We start from the raw sequence: 26,787 nt of genomic DNA, 5'->3' as shown, positions 1-26,787 counted from the left end.
ATCAATTCCGCCGAACAGACTGAAAGCAAAGACAAGGTGTTAACAGTTGCTTTGATATAATTTTTCCCATAAAGTTATGCCCGGAGAATCTTGGCACAAATCTTTCCCGTTAGACATTGAAAAGATACACAAGGTGGCAATAATATTATTATCGATGCTAAAAACAACAAGAAACAATAATTAATAGGTAGGCACTAGGCACCAATTTCCCCCCCTTATATGTCCCAAAGGCACCTCCTCTTCTCAAAATGTAAGTTGTAACAACCACGAAAAAAAAGAAGTGCAAAATATGGAAAACTCTGTCCATGTCAAAGAAGTTGTAGTGATCAAACCATCTGAGCCAACCCCAAGTCGAGTTTTATCTCTCTCAGCCCTTGATTCTCAGCTTTTTCTACGTTTCACTGTGGAGTACCTCTTTGTTTTCAAGGCTCGTCCTGGTTTAGACCAAAGTGTAATCACAGCTCGTGTCAAAGCTGCATTAGCTAAGATTTTGGTGCCTTATTATCCACTCGCAGGACGTGTCAGGGCCAAGCTCGATGGTTCAAGCCTGGAGGTTGTGTGTCGAGCCCAAGGTGCGGTGTTTATGGAGGCTGTCTCTGATCACACGATTAACGACTTTGATAGGGCCCCACGGTACGTGACACAATGGAGGAAGCTCTTGTCTCTCAGCGTGGCAGATGTTCTTAAAGGGGCCCCACCTCTTGTTGTCCAGCTTACGTGGCTCAGAGGTGGAGATGCCACGTTAGGTGTTGGTCTTAACCACAGTGTCTGCGATGGAATTGGTAGTGCCGAGTTTCTCAACTCTTTCGCTGAGTTAGCCACGAGTCAAAACCGAGTAGCTGATTTGAAGCCCAAGCCCATTTGGGATCGCCACCTTTTTGATCCCACAAAGCCTTCTCGTTGTTATTACTCAGCGACTCATCTCGAGTTCAACCGAGTTCCAGACCTCTGTGGTTTTACAAGTCGCTTCTCTAATGAAAGACTCGCCCCCACCTCCATAATTTTCGATAAAAGATGGCTAAATGAGTTAAAGAGACTCGCTTTGTCAACGAGTAGACCTATTGGGTTAACATATACGTCTTACGAGGTACTATCAGCTCATGTATGGAGGAGCTGGGCGAGAGCTCTAAACTTACCATCAAACCAAATCTTGAAGCTTCTTTTTAGCATAAATATCAGAAACCGAGTCAAACCTAGTGTACCCAGTGGGTACTACGGCAATGCATTTGTTCTAGGGTGCGCGCAAACAACTGTTAAGGATTTGGCAGAGAAGGGTTTAGGTTATGCAGCAATGTTAATAAAAAGAGCTAAAGAAAGAGTGGATAACGAGTACGTAAGATCAGTGATAGAATCAGTGAGCCAGTCAAGAGCTTGTCCCGACTCAGTGGGAGTGTTGATCATGTCGCAGTGGTCAAGGCTAGGGTTAGAGAGGGTTGACTTTGGAATAGGGAAGCCGGTTCATGTGGGTCCAATATGTAGTGATAGGTACTGTTTGGTTTTACCTGTTTATAATCAACCGGATGCTGTTAAAGTGACGGTAGCTGTCCCAGCAAGCGTTGCTGACAAGTATGAGTATCTGGTCAAGAGTCCATGTTCTTGAGGACAATTGGAGTTTGGGCTCTTTCGTTGACTTGTTTTATTAGTTTTTGACACTCTACGCTTCTTTGAACTGATGCTCGTTAATTCCAATCCTGGTCTAATAAGAACTCTACTTGTAGTAGTATTAAATATTAATCGCTATCTTTTTTATCTTTTTGAGGAGCGTGGTGGTCACGCCCGAGTTTAGAAATTATTCACTTTTAACCATTATTGCCTGCGTTCACCTCCCCCGCTCAATACTTCAATATGAATGGAATTTGGCTCCTCTACGTTTTAAAAAGTAATTCTTGATAGACCATTATATATTAATAACTGAACGGACCAAAAAAATCCTGAAAATTTAAAAACCTATAGTCTTAGGTTTCTTTATGCATTATCAAGGGAAGAGCCAAGTTCCATAGAGTTCAATTATTTTTTGTATTATATTATCTTTATATCTCTATATGTGTAAAAACTTTAGTGACTCGTTATTTTTTTTCATTGCATTGATGTAATTCAATCTTTTTTTTCATTAAAATACAAGACTTATGAGATATAAATATCTTATTAATCTTTCAATTTTCATGTTAATAATTTTTTTATTTTCAATATTTTTAACATATGTATTTTTAAAATCTATTTCTCTAGAATATAATTGTATTTAAAAAAAATACTTGCTTAAATATCTAAAAATTCTCAAATCCATCGAAAAAGATATTTCATAAGTAAATGTGATCACTAGTTATAACCTTCATCTACCGGGTATAAATTACCAATCATTTTAATTAAAAAAAATAAATCAGGTTAATATTAGAACCAAAAAATTAACAAATTATTTAATATATAAATCTTATTCATAAACTACTTGGATTTTTGAATTTTTTGGACTCATCAAAAATAAATAAATTGAAGCAAATTATACTTCGTATCTATTTTAACGGAAATAAGTTACTGGATATATACAACTAATAGACTATCTTGCGTGTGTAAATTATAATGATCAACGGAAGTTTGTCTCTTGATTCACACCATGAAGGCCCTAGGTAACTAAAGTGTGTGAATTTATAATTTTTTTAGCTTATTTAACACATTAATTAATTATCGCTTGACTCATAATTTAAAGATCTTGGCTTAAACCGATGGGAGAAAATTAACTATGCTCATTCAACAAAATTAAGATCTGAGATAGCATCAGGTAAGCATAAATCAAGTGCATGTATATATCAACCAAGCAATATAGAAACGTGTCTGATATTATGGTTGAAATACGATAGTATTTGTAGAAGTTATATGGTGATGGGATACTTAGTTTAACCTAAATTGGTGTTTTCTCCATCTTAAAATAAGCTATAGTTTAATTATTTTATCTTCACGTTGAAGAACACATTCCATTCTTTAATATATTACAATTGCTGTTATGTCATATCAACAACGCATCTTAATCAAACAAACCTCCCATTCACCAATTTTTTCTTTCACGTTTGCTTTTTTTACGTTGTAATCGCAAAAGTCAAGTACATTTCATGCTAAATATCTTGTTTTTGATCACATCGCACTAGTGGTGTGAAAAAAACTCAGATCGAATACAGTACAAGTTTTTCATACGAACATTTTTCCAAGTTGAATGGCATAACAAGTGTATATTTGAGAAAGAAGATGGTTTGGTATAAGGGAGAGTGACGTCGGAATTTTCCTCAGAATATATAATATACATAGGCGTTTCCGTGATTATTAGAAAGGTGCCTAAGTAATTCTATTTGGTTAAGGATTTTTTTAGAAATGTGGTTGTGGTTATTTTTTAAAATATTTTTTATTTAAAAATATATCAAAATAATATTTTTTTTTTTTAAAAAATCATTCTGACATCAACGCATAAAAAAATCTAAAAATAATAAAAAAATATTAATTTAAAGTAAAGAAAAAAATAAAATAAATTTAAAATTTTTAAAAACGCTTTTAAAACATAAAAATAAATAGTGCATAAATTTTCCTTTAAACACAAGTAATAGCTAGAATGAGGGTTATGTATACACATCCAACACATGTTGCTTATTGATTTGATCATTTTAGGAACCTTCTTTTGAGAAGTTGATAAAGGCAATATGATTGATTCATGTTAAACTGTTAAATTTGAGATCTATGTTATGATACCGTGAAATCCTATTAAAAAATATATAAAATAAATTATAAAGTTTGATTTCTAAACAACTTATTGTTGAAGGACAAATTAAAAAAAAAAGTAAATCAAAATAAGATAAGAAAAACTACTTGAATTAATTTCGGTTAACATATCTAATTTGTAACCCGAGTTATGATATTGAGATAATCTCATAAAAAAAATAAAAGGTTATTATATATAATTTCTAATTAACCTAATGTTGAACGATGAAATAAAAAAAAATCTAAAAAAAAGATATAACCCAAGTTATTAGACTAAGATAATTTCATAAAAAGAAAATGAAAACAAAAATATGAATCTCCATTTCTAATAGATTCAATGTTAAAATCAAGAAAAAAAAACTAAATCTATAAAACTGGGATAACTTTATTTAAAATAAATTGAAAAAAATTACGAAATTCAATTCTTAAACAACTTAATATTGAAGGATGAAAAAAAAAAAAGCTTGAGTTGTTAGAGGGTGAGTTGAAAAAATATTAATTAAAAAATAAATCTAGTTAACTCAGATCAACTTGCTAAACCCACAACTCTAGTTAGGAACTCGAGATAATCTCATAAAATATAAATAAATAAACTAACAAGTTCAATTAAAAATAATTTCAATTAAAAAATGATAAAAGAAATAAATAAAGTCAACTCATGTTAGCCTACCTAACCCATTATTTAAAATATAAGATTGAGATAATTTTATAGAAAGAAAAAAAAAATAATTTTCAACCATCCTAATATTAAAATAAAAAATTCATTAATTATAAAAAACAACTCAAAAAACGACTTGAATAAACTTGAACTGACCTTTTAAATCTGTGATCCAGATCATGATATAACAATAAATCTATAAAAAAAATTTATGAAGTTGTACTTCTAAGAGATCTAATATCAGGGATTGAAATTGAAAAAAAAGACTAAATTTATAAGATTGATAAAAAGAAATTTTAAAAATAAAAAAATCATGAAGAGTAATTTTTAAAACAATCTAATATGATAAAAGGACAAGAAACAAAAAATTAGATTGTTGAAGGATTAGTTTTTTTTTTTTTTTTAAAAGCAAAAAGAAAGGGCCCTTTTTTTGGTGGTAGCTCATGGGCCAATCAGACTCCAAACAACTTTTTGCGGTAGTAACGAGGCCCAATATCATTGAAAAACAAAATGGACATGGCAGTTCAGGGAAGCTCACCCATACTGGGTCATTCATATCTCTTTCCCTTATTGTGGACTCTTTTCTACCAAGTCTGCAAATGATTTTTCGTTGGACGATGGTGGATTGGAGAGTGATAGGATTTGGCAGTCAGTGTAGAAATGGGAGGCTCCCCGGCGCATTTGGACTCACCTATGGTCGATGGCTATGGGAAATTACAGACTAACGGGCTTCGGTTCCATAAACGTTTGACTAAGAACCCTTGCCTTTTGGATTGTGCACAGACAAAGGAGTATATGCTTCACGTCTTTCGCGATTGCTGGCGGGCTAGAACAATTTGGGAGAGGCTGGTAGATCAAGATAAATGGGTTGGATTTTCTCAAGGTTCATCTGAGAATTGGTTTTTGCGTAATCTGGAAGCAGATTTTAATAGTCAAGGTGTGACTCGGTGGCGGCTTCTTTTTGGAGTAACGGTCTGGCAGCTATTGAGGCGGAGGATTGATCGGTGTTTCAACACTGAGGTCTTTGGTCGTGATCCTGTGGGAGTTATTCTTGATTATGTCCTAGAGGTCGAGCTTGCCTTTTTGAATAATAAGAATTTGGGGCGTGACAGTACTTGAGAAAAATGCCTGGCTAGTCGAGAAAGACCAGCTGATGGATCATGTCAGGTGCATCAAGGAAGAGCTGCACACAACGTTTTCATTTACAGACGCAATTAAACAATAATTAACATAACATCCACAACTTCATATCATCTAATCTAAAGGTATTTTTCTTCACAAAAAAAATGAAATAATTAGCTTTGGAGAGCACCAAAATGGGCTCTCAATGGAACAGCTCCCCTCGAACATTACGAACCCGCCAAGGTCAGACGACAAAGGAACAAGAAAAAGTCGCCCAGCTCATCATTCATCAGAGCATCGAGTCAGACTCTTTCTTCTCTCTCACCCTCTTGACGGGCCTCTTTACACTTTAATACCCTCGCCTCTGTGAGTTACGAGGCATTTGCTAGCCAGTGGCCACCACATGCTCCACATATCTTCTTCCAACAGTTCCTAGTGTAGTGGCTAACCCCCTCTTACCCGCTAACGCCTCGTCCTTACATGCAAAATTAACCATAAACTCTCCCACCTTGCTTTGCCATGGAGTTATTTTGAATCTGTATTAAATATTTCGTGGCAATATTTTAGAACGTTGTTGTGAGGACCAGGTAAAGAAGTCTTCTGAAACCAAAAACAGAGTCTTTCCTTTGCTAATTAGCTGTTTAGTCGATGGCTCTTAACCCATTAATTAAAATTAATCACACCACCTTGTCATATTGTAGCATAAACCATCATAATTTTAAGTGATTCACGGGGAGGATAATATCGTCCTGGATCTGTAACTGAAGCCTGTGATTGTTGGAATCGCCTGTGATCTTGCTGGAATTGTGGGCTGTGTAGTTATGATATTAGAGCTAGGATTCCTTGAATTAATTGCTTGTAATCTAATTGTAAGTGTCGAAACTTCAGTTGTAACTGCAGGCTGTGCATGATTTGGGGCTGTTGCTGCCATGATTACTGTCCTGTGATCTTGCAGCCTTGAAGGTGGTTGTAAAGGTCTAATATTAAAAGTACATTTTGAAATTAGATTCTACGAACTTTTTGCACTTACGCAAGAGACATATTACTTTCAGCATGCCTCTCATAATTCATCAAGCTAATATAAAATTAGTGCTAGGGCGCAGGCCAAAAAATATTAACACATCCCATTTTATATTGTGTTTCAACGGGAAAAGTTTGATTTTTTTTTTAAATTAATTTTTATATTTTTAAATTGTTTTGATATAGTGATATTAAAAATAAATTTAAAATAAAAAATAAAAAAAATATTATTTTAATATATTTTAAAATAAAAAATATTTTTAAAATTTATTGTTACTATATTAAAAATAGGGTAGGCACACAGGAGGAGCGAAAGAACTTACAGACATCAAAGAAGATTGCAAAGAAGTAATTAAACAGAGAGCTTGAAAACCAGTGGACAGAGAGCCAAGAGACACAAGAACAGAAGAAGATGGATGAACAGAACACCATATCTGTCAAGTGATCTACCATGGACATTAAAATGAACACGTCAGCTTTGCACCCAATTTACATCATATATCACTAAAAGACATTAACATTTATTTTTGCATCTTCTTGATTAATCATTATTATCATATGTTTATAACTATAAAATTAAAATCCAATTATAGATTAAAATTGATTTTCTTATACGGGTTGTAATATAATACTGGAATGAGAATTATATAAAAAAAAATCAAAGATTTTTTTTTTACTTACTGAACAAAGTTTAGTTAATAAATAAAGCTTCAATAATTGGGTTTGTTTTATAAGGTATATATGTAATGATTACATTGTTGATAAAACAAAATTTAAAAATATAGTGAGAATATCATGTTAAGTATAGTTCGTGTGATGGCTCATGTGAATTGTTTACCCTTCCTCGTATCTGAATTGAGGGGAATCAAGTTGGACTTTTATCCAACCTGCTTTGACCCGAGTCGGATCTGATAAAAAGCCATGGATTGGATGATGTAAAGTCTCCTGTTAATCTGGTAAATTTGCCATCGTCACAAATCTTATTTTTCTTGAATACAGAGAGTGCTGGATGATGGCAGCATCTGATGAATATAATATGCAATGTGATGAGATCAGAAGATGCTATGGAGCTTTATGCACGCCTAGGTGCAAGCATCTGGTCAGGTGGCTAGAGTCTTGCACCGGCAGTTCATAAATCGGTCCAATGTTAATCCTGGATTCCAGTATATTGTAATTTAACAACAGTAAAAACCTAGACACTGGAGAATTAGGTCGTCGTCGATCCCCAACAAGCAGGACCCTGACTTCAATTTCCTCCTGTTTTATTTTTAAACCCGAACCCACCGCTTTCAAGAGAGAATTTGTATTGCTTACTGTGCTTTTATATATCATTGGATCTCTGATCATGCAGATTTAATCTCATGATGAAGCAAGTTCCTCAAGAAGTAAACATGAAGCGGCGGCGACACAGAGGGAAGAAGAACAAGCATCAACAGGGTTTCAGCCAAGAAGGAAGAACTTCATCGATTCAAGAGGTGAATTAATTATTGGATCAAATATTTTTAACCCGTTAAACTGTCTCCAGATTTTTTGTAATAATTAACTAGTTTAGCAGTGGTCCCTTTTCGCTTTCAAATGCCGATCGAGGTGCTGACGAGCTGCAGCTAAATACAATACATATGCGTGGAGTTGCTTGTAATTCTGCGGTTTTGTAGGGTGTATACATATGCATGAAAACTTGCACCATGAAATCGATGTCGAGATCCACTGTCGTTGGAGTTGTGTAGATCTTTTTCCCCCACAGGAACGGGAGCTGCATATGTTTTTGATCGATTAGAAGTAAAATTATAGAGTGCTTAAAGCATTGGTTTGGCTTAAAATTACAATTTTATCAAATCCACCTCATATAGATAGTTTTTAGATTGCATTTGTGATCAGTAACGGATGCTTTGCATATCTGGCTAATTAAACATAATTCAAGTAACTAAGTTTTCAATCAATAGATCAATCCTTCAAATTAATAATAAAAATGTATTCAAGGCCACTTCTTGTGAATTCTGGATCTTAAGTTCTCATAAGAGTGCTAAGTTTATGCAATTATGTGTTAGCTAGTTTTGCTTCAAAGGAGTTTATTACCAAGTAATTTATAATAAATTTAGATGTGAATGATTTGTCGTAAACCTTTTCCTAGCCACTAAGGTTGATGATGTGTATGGTGACAGTTGAAATGTTAAATAAAAATATTTTCCTCTTCATGTCATTTTCGTGTTAAGCTAGATTTCATTGAAGAGATATCTATTAGTTATTTGTTAGAGCTTACGTTACGGGTTAAATATTATTTTTTGTAAAAATTTATATATATGTTTTTTCAACATATTTCTATAATTAAAAAAATTAGAAGTGTGAATTAAATAAATTGAGAACTAAGCTTATTAATAAATAAATAAATAAGTCTTTAATAACAACAAAAAAATTAAAAAAACAGGTGTAAATCAAGATATTCAATATCACAAGACAAAAAATTTACCTTGTTATGTTTTCTAAATTTTGTTTATTCAAATATATTTTTTATTTAATCAAACTGTAATAGAAATAAACACAGACATTAGATTGATTAAATAAAATAAAATAAAAACATAATTATACAAGGTTGTACATAGCATAAATATTATCTAAAAAAAATTTAAAAATTAAGTTAGTCTATACAAAAGATAAAAAGAAAATTATATATAGATGAAATAAACAAATCTCTTGAAAAATTAAATACACACAAAATATTTGTACAAAAATCTCTATCCAAAAAAGAATAAATTAAAAATTAAAAAAATTATAGATGAGCGATACCAATTGAAACATAAAATAAAAAAATATTTTACAAAAAGACATAAAAAAAGCATTAATTAAAAAAAATTAGTCTATATATTATGGCTTAAACTGTGATTTGGATCATGTACTCAACTGGATAAAATGATATTTTTATCTTAAATTTATACCTAATATATATATATTAAAATCCAAAAAATAGCCCTAGCATTGGGCCATAGGCCCCCGTGCATGGGTGAGCCTTCAAGATCAGGCCCACACACTTAGGGTTGTTTTATTTTATTTTATTTTATTTTGAAGGGGTGGACGACAAGTTTATGCGGGAAAAATTACATAGATAACATGTCACATGCAAGCCTAAATTCTGGCCATCACAATGGTGGTTGAAAAATTAAAATAACATTTTTTTTGTTAAAAAAAACTCAAATTTAAGTCATTTCAACCCAATATGCATCTCACTAACACCTTTGATATACCCACAAAATAATCCATCAACTTAATCTATCCAAGAAAGAGTATAGGAACATGAAATCAAACCAAGTTAGAATTAACTTCCTTGACTTAAATCTATTTTTTCAAGTAACATTGTGGGTTTAAGCAACTACCATTAAATCCCTCTCCTTTCATCTAACGTGTACATCAAGAAAATTCATTTTGATGGTCTGGAATAACTCAAACAATAACTTTTTTTTTCTCAGTACTAGAATTTAATGACTTCTCTCTTTTTCTCTCTTCTCTTTTTAATCAGAGATTGAAAAATAGTATAAATAAACTCTTGCACCAAAACTATTTTTAAATCTTTTTAAGGAACCTAAATTTTATAATTTATGTTATTTTTAAAGTTTGAGGATCTAAATGTATTTTTTACATATTCTTTGGCACATCACCCATACTTGACGCCCTTTTAGTTTCAATATTTATTCTTCCAATTCCACCCTCATCTAAAACATCTAAATCAATTGATTTTTAATTAGGATTAAATCATCCAAAACCAAATAATTTAATAACCAGATTTAATTATATAAAAAAATATGCATTGCCATCCACTGTTTTGTGTGTGAGTGAACAACGCTGGCTCCATGGTAATTAGCCCACATGTTTTAGATTTTTTATCTAATAAACATTAACCATGCATCAATAAGCAAGAAATATATATATATATATATATATATATATATATATATATATATATATATATATATATATATATATATATATATGAAAGTACCGATCAAACAATCGGATGAATTAATCTGCAAAAACCAATATTTCATTGAAAAATATTTGGGTTTAGAAAGTAATATTCTTTTTAATATTATCTCACGTGATGAATTGACCGCTAGATTTTTTTTTTCTTTTCTGGTTGCAAGTCATAACTTTGTGTAGACGTCAATGATATATATGATCGATGATAGAGAAATAGAATAAGGAAAGGAAAGGAAAAAAATATACAAAGAACCCAGAGCTCACATCTAAAAGATGCATCTAGAGTGAATTCACTTAATACCTATTTTAATTAGAGATAAATCATTCGTAGAAATTATTATAAATCATCCACATGCTAAGACTATTTTTAGTTTATTTCAAGAGATTGACTATCAAGAATCAAAACCCAAATTCAGAATTAATTAGTTGCTCAAAGAAAAAACCCACATTCACACTAAGATCATTTGGGAGGATTTCTTAGGCAGAATCAGAGCTTAGCTCAGTAATTTTAATTTCCAAGAAAAACTCAAAAGTTTTTTTTATAAAAAAAAAATCCACAAAAGAAGAATTAAAATCACAATATACAAAATACTTACAAATGCTTCCAATTCCGCACTGGTGCCTGTTTACTCGAGTAGTAAGCAGCGACTCTCTGTCTCTCTCCGAATATAAAAATATAAATAGCATGCAGTTATGGTCGAGACCACCGCCCTCATCCACCATTCACATACATGACATTCAAATCATCACACAGGCGAAGGCTCCTCTATACTTCGACAGATCAATAGCCAAAGAACGAGGCCCTCTCAGTCTTAATAAAGTCTTAAAAGCCATTCACTTTCTAATGGACAATTCATCTCACCCTCCCCAAGAACCCACCGGCACCACCGCCATCAAAATATCATCCAATGAAAAAAACATTGATAACAACACCACCGCAACCACCCCCACTACCACCACAACAAGTGACACAAACAGTAACATCAACAGCAGTGGCAGTAGCAGGAAGTGCAAAGGCGCCAAAGGAGGACCAGACAACGGCAAATTTAGATACAGAGGAGTTAGGCAAAGAAGCTGGGGCAAATGGGTAGCAGAGATCCGTGAGCCAAGAACACGAACCCGTAAATGGCTTGGCACTTTTGCCACAGCAGAGGACGCAGCACGAGCCTACGATCGAGCTGCCATCATCCTTTATGGTTCTAAGGCTCAACTCAATCTCCAACCCTCAGGTTCCTCTTCTTCTGCTCAATCCCGACCAACTTCTCTCAACTCTGCCTCTTCCTCTAGCCAGACACTTCGCCCTTTGCTCCCACGTCCCCCTGGATTTGTTTTCACTTTCTCTCTCTCAAATTCAATGGCTTCTCCTTCTGTTACGGCAGCTTCGTCAGGATTTACGCCACCCGGGGTTAATTATCATTCGAATAATGTTGCTGGGTCGGGCTTACCATGTCTTAGTACTAGTGACATGCTAATTCAAAATCACCAGCAAGTTATCTTACAACGCTATCTTAATCAATATGGGGCTAATACAAGCAACCCAGATAATATATTTGATAGTTCTGGTGTAGCCACACCAACTACGCCCTCGTATCAAAATCATAGTCACTGTCTGCCGCAGCATCATGCGTGCGATGATGTTAGTTCATTGATGGGCTCCGTCGGTTCGAGTTTCTCTTTGTCTGGTTGGAATACTCAACCTATTGTTGCACCGGTGGGTCATCTTCAGGATCCGGTAATGCATGTTGGAGCTGGATCTCCATCTGTGTGGAATGATGATGAGTACCCGCCGCCTAGTATTTGGGACGATGAGGATCCTTTCTTGTTTGATTTTTGAGAGCTGGTGGGGATATTCATGAGGATTTCTTTTGGTGCACCAACGATTTCAAGGGGGGCCTAATCCATCAAAGGCCGGTACGTACGTGCAAGTTTTTGCTCTTGGGTATAAGTTACTCTAGTTCTCTTTCCATTGTTTCCGATGGTAATTATATTTACTGGATTCGGGTGCTATTATTGGGGGTTAAACTGGTTATTAGAGATGGAATTCTTAAGATGAAAGAAATTTGAAAGAGGCGTTTCTTCTGAAAGTAAGGTTATAATCAATAGATCTAGGGTTTGTCGGCAAGAGATGTTGTTAGATTTATTTTTACATGTTGGCTTCATAATTAAGTCCGCGAGAGATCTCAGGTGATCAAGGCTGCTTATCCAGGTAATTCAGATTCACAATGAAAGATTTTATTGATTCGCTATTGAAAAAAAAAAAAAAAAGCGAATTATAAAGAGTAAAATTTCTATTTCTTCAATTAGTTGTGAGAAAATTGATTACATTTCATGAGAATGTCCCTTGCTTTAAGCATTAGCAGTTGTAAGTTAATATGTTAGGTAAGTTTCTGTAATTTTGTTTACACCGAAACACCTTGAAGTGTAGGATCAGCTGTTATTCCAATTTCTTTTTGCAGTCACCATTTTCAATCCTCAAGACTCTCATACAATTAGTGTTGATTAATTTGGCATAGATCATACATGAGTAGGAAGTTTGAAAAACTTTTTTTTTTATCAGGATCACTAGTACTCGAGCTATATGGTTGAATCTCTCGAGAGGCTTAAAAAATTATCAAATGGATTCGTTGGAATTGATTATAGATCCAGAATTACTATGTCAAATTAATATGACACCGCAAGAATATATTTATTTAGAAAAGAAATTTGTGAATTATACACAATGACGTGATTAAATTACGTTGCATGTGTGTTCAAATTTAGAACATCCAAATAGTGTTCATACTTCAATGAGTTTTCCCTTTGGGCAACAGCTTCCGGTTCGACATTCCTGTTATGATCTTATCAGGTGTGCTATTTCCACTCTTTCCTCCTTTTTATTTGAAGAAAACCATAAATTTTATTAGGGTTTTGATGAGTTGCATCGCTGGGAGTACTTTTGACAAGGGTTTGGGGACAGATGGTGCATGCTTTGTGGATATATTGCAGGACTGTTTATGATCCTTGTTTTTCCTGAGGTTTTGTCCTTCGTTGTAGCTTCTACAAACATCATTTTCCCAATCAAGAACAATAGGCGGTGCCTAATCTAATCTAGATCTATGGATTTATGTCTTGTTTCGTGTTTTGTTTTAGTTTCCAAATTCATCTTCTTGATTATCGTGATGATCATGGGAGCCGTTCTGGTTTTATCTGCAATAAAGATAGTCCTCAAAATATATATATCGGAAGAATAGCTTGAATTTTTGGGTTAATGGAGATGTTTATTTTCTTACATTTATGCAATTAATTAAGTCTTCGTGGTGCACAGGTCTACCGCCTATATACTCGTCAGATAAAATATGGGCGACCTTTGGAAGCAACAAATGCTGGGAAGTATTAATATTAATTATTGATGGAAAAATTAAACACTGGCATTAATTAGTGATGTAGAAGAGGAGGAGAACGTTTAGATTCCTATTGATGATTCTATGTGGATGTTGCCAAAGGAAAGTTTGAAGAGTTGTTGTCGCGCTAATAACGAACCATCTTAAGAATGATGAGATTATATATAGGGGATTGTGGACTCGTAAGGATCATAGAGTTCTTCTATACCTTGCATTTCTGTATATACTAATAAAAGAGAGACGGACAATGAATAAATTAACTAGGGAATCAACATATACATATGTTGGAACATTAAACCAGTAATTAATCCACAATGCTGTGGTGGAAAAAAGTTGATATATGCTTCATGGACTGTACATGGTGATGCTTTGTCCGGCTCCTCCTGCGTTTAGAACTTTTTATCCTGTTATTGGGTGTTCGTGGTACATGTTGATTGTTGACCCAGTGAATCTTAATTTGTTGGGAAAACATAATTCAGAAACAAATCATGAGCAATTACGTCAACAACTTTAAATTTCAAAGAAATACGTAGATTCATAAGCAGGCTTGTTTCCTTAGGACCTGAAGGGTTTCTGTATTTTTATAAAATAGGACCTGCGGTTGTCGTCCCACGACAGATAAGTGCAATTGTTTTTTTAAATAATAGTTGAGATTTTATTACCTTTTGGCTAATAATTAAGCAGATGCATGGCCAAAGAAGTAGAAAGAAGGGCACCAACGGAGAGAAGAAAAAAAGAAGCCATAAAAGCACGGCTGCTGCAACTTAAAAAAGAGAACAAAGACTGGACAAAAAAAAATAGCAAGAGTCAGCTGTGAGTTACTCTGTTATTCTAGAATTTGATCCTATCAGAGCTAACCTTAATGCGCGAGAATTATTAATTCTATCAGATTTACTTGATTTTGTGTGAAAATTAATCTCTCCTCGGCACTTGCATGTGGGTATATATGCATGCAAAAAGATTAATAAGAGATATCGGCCATTTCTGGATGTCGTCCCTGGCAATTCCGAATGCAATGTTTGAGTTGCTATGCATGCACTTTTGCAAAGCTCTTGGGCTATAATATCCTTCCATGGAATTATTGGTAACCATTTCCATGTAAATCCAACAGTTTTTTTACCTTCACATTTAAAAAAATATAAAATTTGAATTTCCAGTCTTTCAGGAATTGATTTCAGCACACAAGATTAATTCTTCGTGTCTGGTTCGCTAACTAGGCAGTTAAGATTTACCATCTCTCTCAGCACTTGGGTTAAACTAGAGTTAAAAAAGAAGAAGTATACTCTCTCTCTCGTGTAAGAACATGAACACTCGTATTTTCCTAGAATATGTTCGCTTCCATGTAATTTTTCTAATGCTCTCAGTTAACATGAAATGTTTACCGACAAGGTTTTGGATACTTCTTAGGATTGGGCCTTTCAAATCTCGGAGGCCTGTTTGAGGAAGGCCTTGTGAGGCATTTTCCATTTCTCAATGGGCCGATTTCCCTTCCACTGCGATTTCATCAAAGCTCAAAGCTGAAAAAATTACCTGAGATTGATTAACAGTAAGAGTTTGAAATTAATAAATTTATTTAATTTTAAGTTTAAATCTTGTAATTATTAATATTATAGTTATTAATTTTAGAATTTATAGTATTAGTTAAGATGTACAAGTTAATCCGAACACTCATGTTATTAATAATAAAAAATATATATGTATTTTCATTTTTTTTTTGTTTGATCCGTTAACTTTTCCCTGGTCCTCAACTAGAAAATTAGCGTGTGAGGCGTGTAGTCAATTAATGTCATGTGTAATTGGCAATCTCGCGTGCAAAAGTTTGGTGGTTGGAAAATAAGAATTTGATGAAAGGACTAAGGAAATTATGACATTTATCGAGGTTTAAGGTAGCACCATTAAAGATGTAGAGGCTAACTAGGATTTCATGTAAGTTCGAATGGAGAAAGTTCGATCATAATTGACCTCAGTTAAGTTTGAATGGAAAAGAAAGCCACTTGTTTTTTTTTTTTTTTTTGTTTACAAAAGCCACACATCACTCGAATTTTTGAATTTCTGCAAAAACATGTATGAAATTTTGTATGAATTACTACAGATGTATAAATAAAAATAATTGACTAACTAGTAAATTAACCTCCATTTATTATTCTCAACCCAGCATCCATCAAATGTTAATTACACATATATCCCTACCTTTTTTTTATGTAATTTCCCTTCCTAGGCTGTAGCTTCATGTCGAGATAAAGGATGAATTCATTTCCTTATTATATAATGACTTTATATTGAATAATGAAAAATATTTTATTTGCTAGAAAAGAGCTCTTAGATATTATAATGAATATTTATGGATCTAGTTTTTACTATATCTATATTTTTGTATTGTTCGATGAATACAAATTAAATATTTATATTTCATTATTGGATATTTATAAATGTATTTATTATCTAAATGTTGTTTATTATTTAACTTAAAATAGAGAGAGAGAGAGAGATAACCATATTTATATTTTATTAATACTCATCCAATAAATTAGCTATTAAAAAATCAATTAATTAAAAAATAATCGGTTAAGATCAATATTCAATAAAATTATAATCGCTGATCTTTGCTACTTGGAAATCAATCTTCTCACTTATTAGGTCTTCACTTAAAGCCAGTGTATTGCCTGCCACGCGCTACCATTTGAAGGCCACAACAGTTGAAAGTGGTTTGGAACTACACTTTAAAGGCCGAACCAGCTCTTTTCTCCTGGCCAAATTCCCACTACCCTGCTGCCACTGCTACCTCCACGGCCATCAATACCCTCATCACCATTACCAGTTCACTTGCAAGTTAGATGGCATCACAAGATTCCCAACCATTCCACTGGCACTACGAAGAACTCGACGAAAATGACTTCCAAGTCCGTGGCCGCGCTCTCTTTTATGTACTGATCGTCGGCTCCATGATCATCCTTATCGCCCTCCTCTCCATCTACGCCCGCTGGGTCTGCCTTGAAAACACGCGGAATAACCTTCCCTCTAGGCTTCCTGTGCACCACGCGCCTCGCCTTCCTCCAAGAGGCCTCGAATCCACGATCATCAAGGCTTTGCCGATAACTTTGCACAATTCAAATTTGGGTACCAGTAATAATGGCACTGCAGTCGAAAGCGAGTGCTGTATATGCCTTGGTGTGTTTGAAGATGGTGATAGGCTGAAAGTCTTGCCGCAGTGTCAGCATTGTTTTCACTGTGACTGCGTCGATAAGTGGCTTGTCACTCAGTCAAGTTGCCCACTCTGTAGAGCTTCTATCCGAGCTGAATCGGCTGTTTTATCGATCATAACAGAGTAAACAACACAGCCCAGATTTCTATTTCTGTATATTATGTCTTTAAATGAACTAGATTGTTGTATTAAATCACGAATGTTTTTGAGAAAATTCATCGAACAGATGGCAATCAATACATATTGCAAGATATCTTGTAATTCTTGCACTGATAAAGTTGAGAAATTCGCAGCTCGGTTACGAACAGAGTGATCACACAAGCCTTTCTTTTTTCCCATCAATTATATGTAAATTCTCGTTCCATATCTGCAAAAGAGTTCTAGCTCTTATAAATATATTCATAACCCAGACAAAGTTGTTACAACACCTTAAATTTTTTAAACAAACCGAAGCCCAAAGTGACGAAAATTTCTAAATCATTTTCAGCTAAAAAGAAAAGGATAAAAAAAAACAATTTCTGTATCTTTTTCAGCATTTATAGCCAGCATTAACTTCTTAGCACAAAATTCTACTGCAAACTGGTGTGTTCCTGAACATACCGCTTGCTAGAAATGAAATGCCCACCTAGCAGAATGGGCTTCAGTTACTAGATTCACGTGATTGATCGGCAAGGCAATTTTCAACTTTTTTTCCTGCTCTTGATCTACCAATCCTATAAATGCGGCCACCTAAACTTTCCCAAAAAACAAATTGGAAATTGAAACAACTTTAGTCCTCCATTAATATTTTTCTAATTATTGACTCCTGGTCCTGGATTTGGGCTCACTATCGTAAGATGGCATTTCTTACATCCTGTTTTTCATGTACGCTTTTGTAACGGTATTAGATGTGGGCTTATCGGGCTTTCCAAAGTTGATTAGATTACATTCAAATTAGGGTATAGTCCTCTAGCTAATTGAGCCCATCTCGGCAACATAGCCCAATCAAATTAGGGTTTCGTATCATTAGTATTTAACTACCGGCGAAGCCCCTAAACGTAGCAGCTCTCTCTATCATTCTCCGCAGCCTCTACGATTCTGAATCAAAAGAAAGAAGGAACACAGGGCTTGGATACTTTGTCACCATGAGAGCCAAGGTAATCCTCTCTTCTTCTCTCAGGAATTTAACGAATTCATTAGCATCTTATGTATTCTTGTTTAGTTGGTACAAAATTGATCGATTGTTTCTGTTGTGTTTATTTAAACAAACAGTGGAAGAAGAAGCGTATGAGGAGGTTGAAGAGGAAGCGCCGAAAGATGAGGCAGAGATCCAAGTAGTTTTCTATTTTATCAATAATAGTGAAAGTTGTCGTTCGTTTTAGTATTTCTTGTTTCTGTTATCAGTACTACTTTCAACTGAGTAGATTATTTCCGTTTTAAATTTCATGATTTTGTTAGACTTTCAACCTGGATGGGAATGGGATTTTGGTTTTGCTTATCGGGCTTCAATGCTTTGTTATTACGATGATCTCTTGCTGCTCTTTTTCTTGTTTGAATTGGTGTCGACGGATTGACACCAGTTCTGTTTGCTAGACCCCTAAACTGGGGTATGGTGATGATTGTTGTTGATTCATTGGGGTGTGGTTAAATGTCAGTGTTGGCGCTCGCTGAATCTAGGTATGGATTACTAGGGAAGAAGTTATCAGAAATAATTTTTCGCAAATGCTCTTTGCCAATCTTGGGAATAATTACCGAGGATGCTGGAATCTGTGATTAACTTGGTGCTGCAATGATTCAGTATGGTGAAGGATGAGAGGATACCCTGATTTTAATGGATCTAGCCTGTTTGTCATTGCGATTGGACATGCATTTCGTTGCGTTTCATTTGAAAAAGTGTTTGATATTTTTTTTTTAATATTTTCTAATGATTTAAATGTTCAATCAAAAAAATCTGAAAAAAAATAAAATATTTTGATGTATTTTAAAATAAAAATCATGCATCTCAATATTAAATCTCAATATTAAATGGCTCCCAATATGCCTGTTACATAGCTCAAATTATTTGGATTTGATAATGAGTTGTGTTGATTGTAAACTTGAATTAAATATTAAAAAAGAAAAAAACTGATGAATTGCTTTAGAAATCATTTTTTTATGCGAAGAACACAAATATTAGAGGTAAAATAGAAACAGTAATGAAGGCATTGTGTGGTATTTTTATTAAATAGAATTATTAAATGATTAACAGATTAGTACTTATTTCATTCTAACATATTAATGATTATTAACTATGTTATTAAATTTTAGTTGGTGATTATGTATAAATAAAAATTATCGAAGTTAGTAAATTTTAAAATCTTTAACATTATTTTAAATACAATAAGCATTTAACGTGTGAACTGTTACATGTTGACATTTTTCACTCTTTAAAATCTATAAAAAATCATTTTTCACTCTTAAAATTTTCAAAATCTGAATTGTTTTTGTTTTTGTTTTAAGACAAAAGCAATAAAATCTTGAAAAACAATGTTAATATGATAGCCTGTGATTCGGCGCTTGCAAAACAAGGCTGTCATTTTTGTAACGTGTGAACTGTTACATGTTGAGAGCAACCTCGCATCTTCTGATCCATATTACACCATTCGAATGTTGTTTCCGAATCGAAATGGATGTCGCTGAGGCTATTAATGGGTGTTGGGCCGAGGTGGGTAGTCGAAGTGTTGAGTGTCTTAATAATTGCACAGCGGACGCTAAAATTATATTTCAGTTTTAAAGTATTTTTTATTTAAAAATATATTAAAATTATATATTTTTTATTTTTTTTAAATTATTTCTAAAATCAGTATATTAAAACGATGCTAAAATATATATAAAAAATAATTTTAACAAAACAAAAGTTAAATTTTTTGAAAACATGATACCCCCGTTTTCAAACAATCCCTAATCAGAAAGGAATCAATCGATCAATTTGAGAATTGCATTGATGACTGTAGCTTAATTGGTGTTTATCCCTCATTTCCCACTTGGGAGTGAGTATGAGCATGCATTTGGTAATGTTTTAGACTGGAAAAGGGATGGTTTTTCTGTGATTTTGAAAGATTTTGATATATTAACGTTAAAATAATTGCACCTTTTTTTAGTTTAAACTACATCTTGACTGTTGTCAGAATAGAAAATGTTATTACATTTGAGTTTTCTGGGGGGGGAGCAAATTTTAACATGTTCTGATCTCTCTCGAGTTGAGCCTTGCGTGGTGTTGACTGATTGTGATGGTATATCTCATTGACGTTCTCCAAAGACAGTAGGTTTCCCCGTTTTCAAGCATAGCAAGGATTAGGGCAACGCCTGTACAGAACGCACGAATTATGGTAGACTGCCCAGCAGAATACGAGATCAAAACTGTGATCTCAAATAAAACTGTAACATGAAGAACAAGCCAGGCTGGCGACAACTTAGGACTGCCCAGTTGATTAACTAGGCATCAAATAAAAATAGGAACGACTAGTCCTATTTGTATTTAAAAATAATATTTATAAACTAAAAGCAGCAAGGATCGATGCAGTTCTCATATATCCTTTAGAGATCCAATTGCAACTCCATTTCGAGTCTTTAATCTATCAAAATAAATCCTAACTTCTTCTTGTATTATTTTCTGTATGAGACCCCTCACGCAAGCCTCGTCCATCTCCTCTGTACATCTCTTCTCAGCATCTTTCATGATTGACTCACCAAGATCCTTTCCTCTGCCATTTACTGCCACACCCTCCTTCAATTTCTCCGCCACAGCCATCGAAACAAAACCATCTCCCGGCGGAGATAGTGTCAAGGACGTCTCAGGCCCATCCACTCCCACGTCTCCATTAACACTATTATGCCCCGGCGAAGCATGCAAGCACTGTCTCTTGGACCCCGAATCCGACTCAGACTCAGACACAACCGACACCTCCAAAGTCGAGCGTTTGAAAACTGAATTCGACTCAGATGACGCAGATGACACGCTCCCACGTTTTCTACGTAAAGTAGAGTTCCAATGATTCTTTATAGCATTATCAGTCCGGCCAGGCAATAGTCTGGCAATCGTAGCCCACTTATTGCCGTGGATGGCGTGTGCCTGGACGATCTTGGCATCCTCCGCTGGCGTAAATGGGCGATGTTGCACCTCGGGTGAAAGCTGATTGCACCACCTTAGCCTGCAAGATTTCCCTGACCGGCCTGGTATACCAGTGCTTATCATAGACCAGTTTCTTGGTCCATGTTGCTCTACAAGCTTGATCAGAGTGGCATCTTCTTGTGGGCTCCAAGAACCTTTGATCCTGTCACCACCATTAACAGAACCCATGAAGAAGACGAGAGAGGTCAAATAAAATAAGTTGTTAATTTAGATGTTTATGTTTAATTTGTTTTGAGTACGAATTCGTTCGTGGGAGGTTTATTTATGGAGGAGGAGGGTTAGAATTAATGTGGAGAGAGTGAGAGAGAGAGAGAGATAATAACGTTTATAAGAAGAGGAGAGGGTTGTTGTGTGTGAGCCGTAAAACCGCACGTTGCCATGACTATTTTGCTAGTTACACGCCCCTTTCTTTTTATAAAATAAATAAAATAAAATTATTTGATAATTAATGTTTCCTTAATTTGGTTTGATAAGTTGTTGATCATAGAAGAGTGCTTTCTGTTTTGAAGGTGGCGTGGGTGAGATGGATGTTCTTAAAGAGAAAGAAATTGGTATTTGTTAACAGAACGGTTAGGTTAATACTTGCATTCAATGGCTGAAATTAGGGCTCCGAAACTGTGGCGGTTAGGTTTTCTTTTTGTGTTTATCTCGGAAACTATTAAATATAATAACGACCGGCGGTTAGAGAGAGTACTTGAGGAGGGAGACCAAAGAATTGTCAAAGAACTGCACACGGTTATCAAGGGAGTTAGCTGAACTGAACTGCGCAAGAGAAAGAGAGAGTTGCAACGGAATTCACATGTTGCCGTTATTATAATATTAATTAGTTATGCCTTCTTCTTTTTAACCACTATAGTTGATACAATATTTTAGAGCTCTGAAAAGAGTAAATATCAATAATTAATATTCTATAGATGCAAGAAAAAAAAGAAAATTAAAATTATATATTGGATCGATCCTACCAAAAAACTATTCTATAGATCGATGTTAATTTTGAGAATTAATTTCTTATTTTTTTATACTTGTTTGTTGAATATTCCTACCAATAATAATCGGCAAATAAAGGTATTTATATATGGTGGTGCTCTACAATTTAACTACCATGATATCTTCTATAAATAAATAAATGGAATATTAAGCTTAACAAATGTCATGGTATATTGTGCATTAAATTAATAACATACTTTAAATTTGACTAATTATATATAAATAAATATAGTGATAATTATATTAAAAAAAAACATGTAGTTTACTCTCTTTTTTTATCTCTATTCTTTTAAAAATTACATTCTACCTCCTGAATTTTACATATTTGTAAAGATTTGCACTGTCAAGCTGACGCGCCAAAAAAAATAAAAATAAAATATCAATTAATTGTCATTATATTTGTTTAATAATTAAAGACTATTAGTATTACAACTTTGTTAAGGAACTACAAAGACATTAGCCACTGTAGCTGACTTCTTTTTCTTCCCTTTCATTATCTTCTTTTTCTTCCCTTTTCATTTTCAATCTTTAGCAAGTCTAAAAGAAATAATTAAAGCCATTATTTCTTGACATTTTTTCTTGCCTTTGCTAGATTCGATTTTCTAGAAGATATTCGCACACAAAATCTATCCATGCTCGTACGCGTAAATTCTCCAGTAATTATGAAAGCCCTTTATATATATATATATATAAATAATAATATATAAAAATATATATATCATAATTAAATCTTGATCCTCAGATCTGCAACTGTTTACAATTCTACACTGAAAAAGGGACAAGGCTTGGTATTCGTTCGTTTCATCATTGCAGCAAAGGACCATCCAGCTTCGGAAAGCAAGCAGGAGGGACTTTATGACTCCATCGGCTAATATTTCATATGATATCCTGATATTTGATAAGAAACCACATGTGCGAGCTGGCCCACATATTGACTCCATTTTCGATCTCCACAGTGCTCGCATGGCATGAATCACAATAGTCTGTAATTAAAACTTCATCATCTTGACAGCTGCATCTCATGTACATTATTCTATCAATTTATACTGTTTTCTTCCTAATTTTATATTAATTTATAATTCACAATCGACTCATCCTAAAAACCCTATTTTTCGGGAATTAATTGATAATTCTCTGTTCAATAATTTTACTGAAGTTGGCATCGCTCTCAGTAAGGGGTGGGATCAAATTCGCTTACTATTAGCAGTAGTGATAGTACTTATGTTATAATATTACTATTTTTTTATATAAAAAAATATTATAATATCAGCACTGTTGTATCAAGAAAATAATAGTTATGAAAATTTAGGTGGGGGGGTTTAGATTTTACTTTGGAGCTAGGGGGCATTTCCCAGAATTAGGGATTTTTCTTGGAGTTTCTGTAACTTTGGGGCACAAGGCCACCAGGCCCTTGAATTTATCCCTGGTTTAATTTATAATAAAATTATAGAGCACTCCAAAGGGATCTAGAATTCTTATATAAAAAAACCGAACAACGTTCACTTATGAAGAAAAGAAAATATTCCGAACTTCCAGTATAAAAACAGGTTCATTTTTTCTTATTTGCAAATACATCACATACCAAATTAATTGATGGATTTCTCAACACAATTATGAGTAGCATGGAGTCGAAAGATTCTGCTCTAAAAAAAAAAAAAGTTATCCGGGGATTGTTATGACTGGTGCGGCTTCTTTCACATCTTAGGAGTGAGCGAAATTCTTTCAAAAAAATATCCAGTAATTTCAACTAACGGGGTACCAACCTACAATTGATTTTTTTTGGGGACGTAAAGTTGCTTTATGGGAAGCAAAAGGATCCCTTCTATGGAAATTGAACTCCACTTTTTCTCTGTAAATGAAGTGAGAATCCACAAAATAACTGGCGTTCTATGCCTGCGCCACCGCCACGGCACCGCCAACGCCAACAGAGTTTCTTGGAATGGTGGCATGGGAGAGAAAGCATAAGGTTACAAAGGAAAGAGGCGTACCATTAGAAAAAAAGAAATTTCAATATATCTGATTATGTATATTGCTGTGACAGATGAGAAGGCAAAAAGAACCTCTGCCTCTTGCTTCTAATACGATAATTTGATGGCACCGATGATGAAGCAATTCTACTCAAAACAAGATTAAGTGACTGTTTAATAGTGCTGATTGAAACACCTCCCTCTTTACTGCACTTGTTGCAAAGTACTAGTATGCTTTTAACCCTTCCTCCTACACTGGCAATATCGGCTCTAACAATGGTTAGCCTAAGGCCCTTGAGCACTCGAATGAGCTCCGAAAACAGTTCTGGCCGATCATCGCAGCAAACAGAAGCCCTGATGAACGTGCTGTCCTTGTCTTTGTTGGTGCTAGAAGGGTTTGTCGCTTGAGAAACATCACAATCAACCGTTACTTCATCAACTTCAGTTGGGATTGTGAAAGTTCTGCTGATTTCCGTTGCTTTTTGCTTGAGATCCTTCACATGATCAATCGCGCTTCCTAGCAGAGCTGCCTTGTCCATCTGTGCAAGGAAAGATTGATTCATCTCAAGTTCTGTTGTCAGTGAAAATCTAATACAGAATCAGCAAACTCTATACTAATTTTACCATATTTTGTCGAAGGAGCTAAATAATTTAGATGCATGATCTCTCTTGTACCATTAACAAAGATTGACGGGATTGAAACCAAAAACCGTTACTAGTGAGAGTATGTGTTGGGAAATATGTAAAATTCGCTCCCTTATTTGATGCTACAAGAGGACATCCTTGAGTAATTGACAGAAATATCTAGCCAAGCCGTTAAGGTTATGTTGATTAGCGCATGTTTATGTAAGGTTAAGACAGGGGTTCGTGTACCTTTTCTGATTTGGGAATGAGTTTCCTAAGAATTCCCAGCTGTGCATTAATCCTGTCCCGGCGCCGCTTCTCAGCTTGGCTATGGCTCTTGGAATTAGAAGCAGCTTTATTCTCCGAAGCCTCCTGAATCGGTAGAGAGTCTAGAGACCACGAAGGGAATCCATTAACTTGATAGTTGGCAGAAGCAGAGGCATGGGATGGGCATGGCACTAAAAAGGACTCGTCATATACTGCAGCACCTGTTTGAACCCAGTTTGCCTCTGCAGGAGCAGCAGGCCAACAAGGAGAACAGTGATCTTCCATGTCCAAGCAAAAAAGCAAGCTTTCTTTGTAAAATCTAAGCTATGACTCTTCCTTCTTTTTATCCTGCATTCATTGTACAGCTACTGTATCTGCACTAATAATGTGTGATCTGCATATCGTGATGGTGATTGGCGTGATGTCTAGTTAACTTTAATGGTCAGATGAAAATCATGTTTGGCCATATTAGGCTGTCACCTCAACATGAATTTACTTGGATAACTTCATGCCCAACAAAGTAACTCCGTGTGGCTAAAACATCGTACTGAAAGGGAACAGTTGCGTGAAATCAAATTCAGACGAAGCGTAAATAACTTCTTTGGTGGTGGGAAATCATAGATTGACCTTGCTGTGGTGGTTGATCTACCTATCTACTATCTAGGGCATCGCTCTGTTTCTGTTTTGTGATCATCCGTGCATCATTCTGTCTCTACAGACTTGCGACGCTAAAATTCTCAGATTCTGCGCACTTGAGTAATAATTAGTAGTTTTATTTCCTACTATTTATCCATGAATTGTTTTCTTTTTCCTTGTCCTTGTGCAAGTTTCTTAAAGAATGAAGTACCATTGAGCCCACAACCACTTGCTCTACGGATTGAAACTGGCATCATGTTCATGTGTCCTGTCATGCATCGTATCCTTGATCTCATGTCTTTACATCTACAATTTTGTTCAAGTGCTGCAAATTGCAATGGAGGGGTAGGGTTTAGCAACGAAACAAACTAAAGGATAGCTCTTGTGTCTTCGATTTCAACTTATCCATCATTCACTTCTGTTTTGCTTTCAGCTCTCTTGCTATCCCAGCTGGATCATCTAGAAAATCTAAGGCCCTTTCATTTTGGTGGCTTGTTTTGTCCACCTTCAACTGTTCAGTGTTAAAGACTGTCCCTGTGTCCTGCACAAGCAAACAAGAGCCCTACGATTACCATCACCAGTGGCCCCAATAGCACACAAACACTGCAGCTCACCATAAAGTGGGTTAAAGATTGATACGACCTTCGATCAACCACTCACGTTCAAACTTTTCTCTCTCAGGATTGTGTGGTGTCCATAATTCTGCGTTATTCTGTTTAAAGCTTACCCGTGCAGTGTTTTCCTCGTTTTCTCCTTTCCTCCCTAAAAGATTGCTTCAACAAACGCACCAAACTTAAGAAGAGACACCAAAAAAAACGAACAAAATGTGCCCAAATCCAGGTGCGTGTCAGGAAATGAATATAACCAGATACGTTTTTGCCAAGCACAGTAATGTATCTAGTTGGAAGCCTATCTACTTGGATTTTGGTCAGAAATAACGGCAATTTATTAAAAGAACAGGAAAAGAGATGGGGAGAGGGAGACATCACCGTTAAGGACACAAATAACGACACAACTGAATGCTACGTTACAATATTGCACTCAAAAAAGATCAAAACTTGTGTGCC

General features: G+C 34.8%; 4 protein-coding genes and 1 long non-coding RNA gene across 5 annotated transcripts; 3 read left to right on the top strand and 2 right to left on the bottom strand.

Annotated features, from left to right (window-relative positions):
* The first annotated feature begins 233 nt into the window (after nt 1-233).
* Nucleotides 234-1,784, top strand: LOC118055826 (alcohol acyltransferase 9). The gene has a single exon (XM_035067832.2). It carries the CDS (start codon nt 290-292, stop codon nt 1,598-1,600), a length of 1,311 nt encoding a protein of 436 aa, XP_034923723.1. The 5' UTR covers nt 234-289; the 3' UTR covers nt 1,601-1,784.
* Nucleotides 1,785-11,168: 9,384 nt separating this feature from the next.
* On the top strand, nt 11,169-12,341 carry LOC118055827 (ethylene-responsive transcription factor ABI4). Its single transcript, XM_035067833.1, has one exon. It carries the CDS (start codon nt 11,193-11,195, stop codon nt 12,339-12,341), a length of 1,149 nt encoding a protein of 382 aa, XP_034923724.1. The 5' UTR covers nt 11,169-11,192.
* A 5,518-nt stretch (nt 12,342-17,859) lies between these two features.
* Nucleotides 17,860-18,566, top strand: LOC118055829 (uncharacterized). The gene is made up of 2 exons (XR_004688713.2): nt 17,860-18,225; nt 18,341-18,566. It is a non-coding gene; the product is annotated as an uncharacterized lncRNA (long non-coding RNA).
* A 1,708-nt stretch (nt 18,567-20,274) lies between these two features.
* Nucleotides 20,275-21,489, bottom strand: LOC118055831 (uncharacterized). The gene has a single exon (XM_035067835.2). The coding sequence runs from the start codon at nt 21,405-21,407 to the stop codon at nt 20,634-20,636; it is 774 nt and encodes a 257-aa protein (XP_034923726.1). The 5' UTR covers nt 21,408-21,489; the 3' UTR covers nt 20,275-20,633.
* Nucleotides 21,490-24,216: 2,727 nt separating this feature from the next.
* LOC118055833 (transcription factor bHLH51) lies at nt 24,217-26,778 on the bottom strand. The gene is made up of 2 exons (XM_035067836.2): nt 25,067-26,778; nt 24,217-24,732 (listed from the first exon to the last, which is right to left on the bottom strand). The coding sequence occupies exons 1-2, from the start codon at nt 25,367-25,369 to the stop codon at nt 24,247-24,249; spliced, it is 789 nt and encodes a 262-aa protein (XP_034923727.1). The 5' UTR covers nt 25,370-26,778; the 3' UTR covers nt 24,217-24,246.
* Nucleotides 26,779-26,787: the final 9 nt, after the last annotated feature.

Source organism: Populus alba, chromosome 8, assembly GCF_005239225.2.
Source record: "Populus alba chromosome 8, ASM523922v2, whole genome shotgun sequence".
In the NCBI taxonomy this organism is placed as follows: domain Eukaryota; kingdom Viridiplantae; phylum Streptophyta; class Magnoliopsida; order Malpighiales; family Salicaceae; genus Populus; species Populus alba.
Note: the sequence above shows the minus strand (reverse complement) of the source record. Positions and strands in the feature narration are given on the sequence as shown.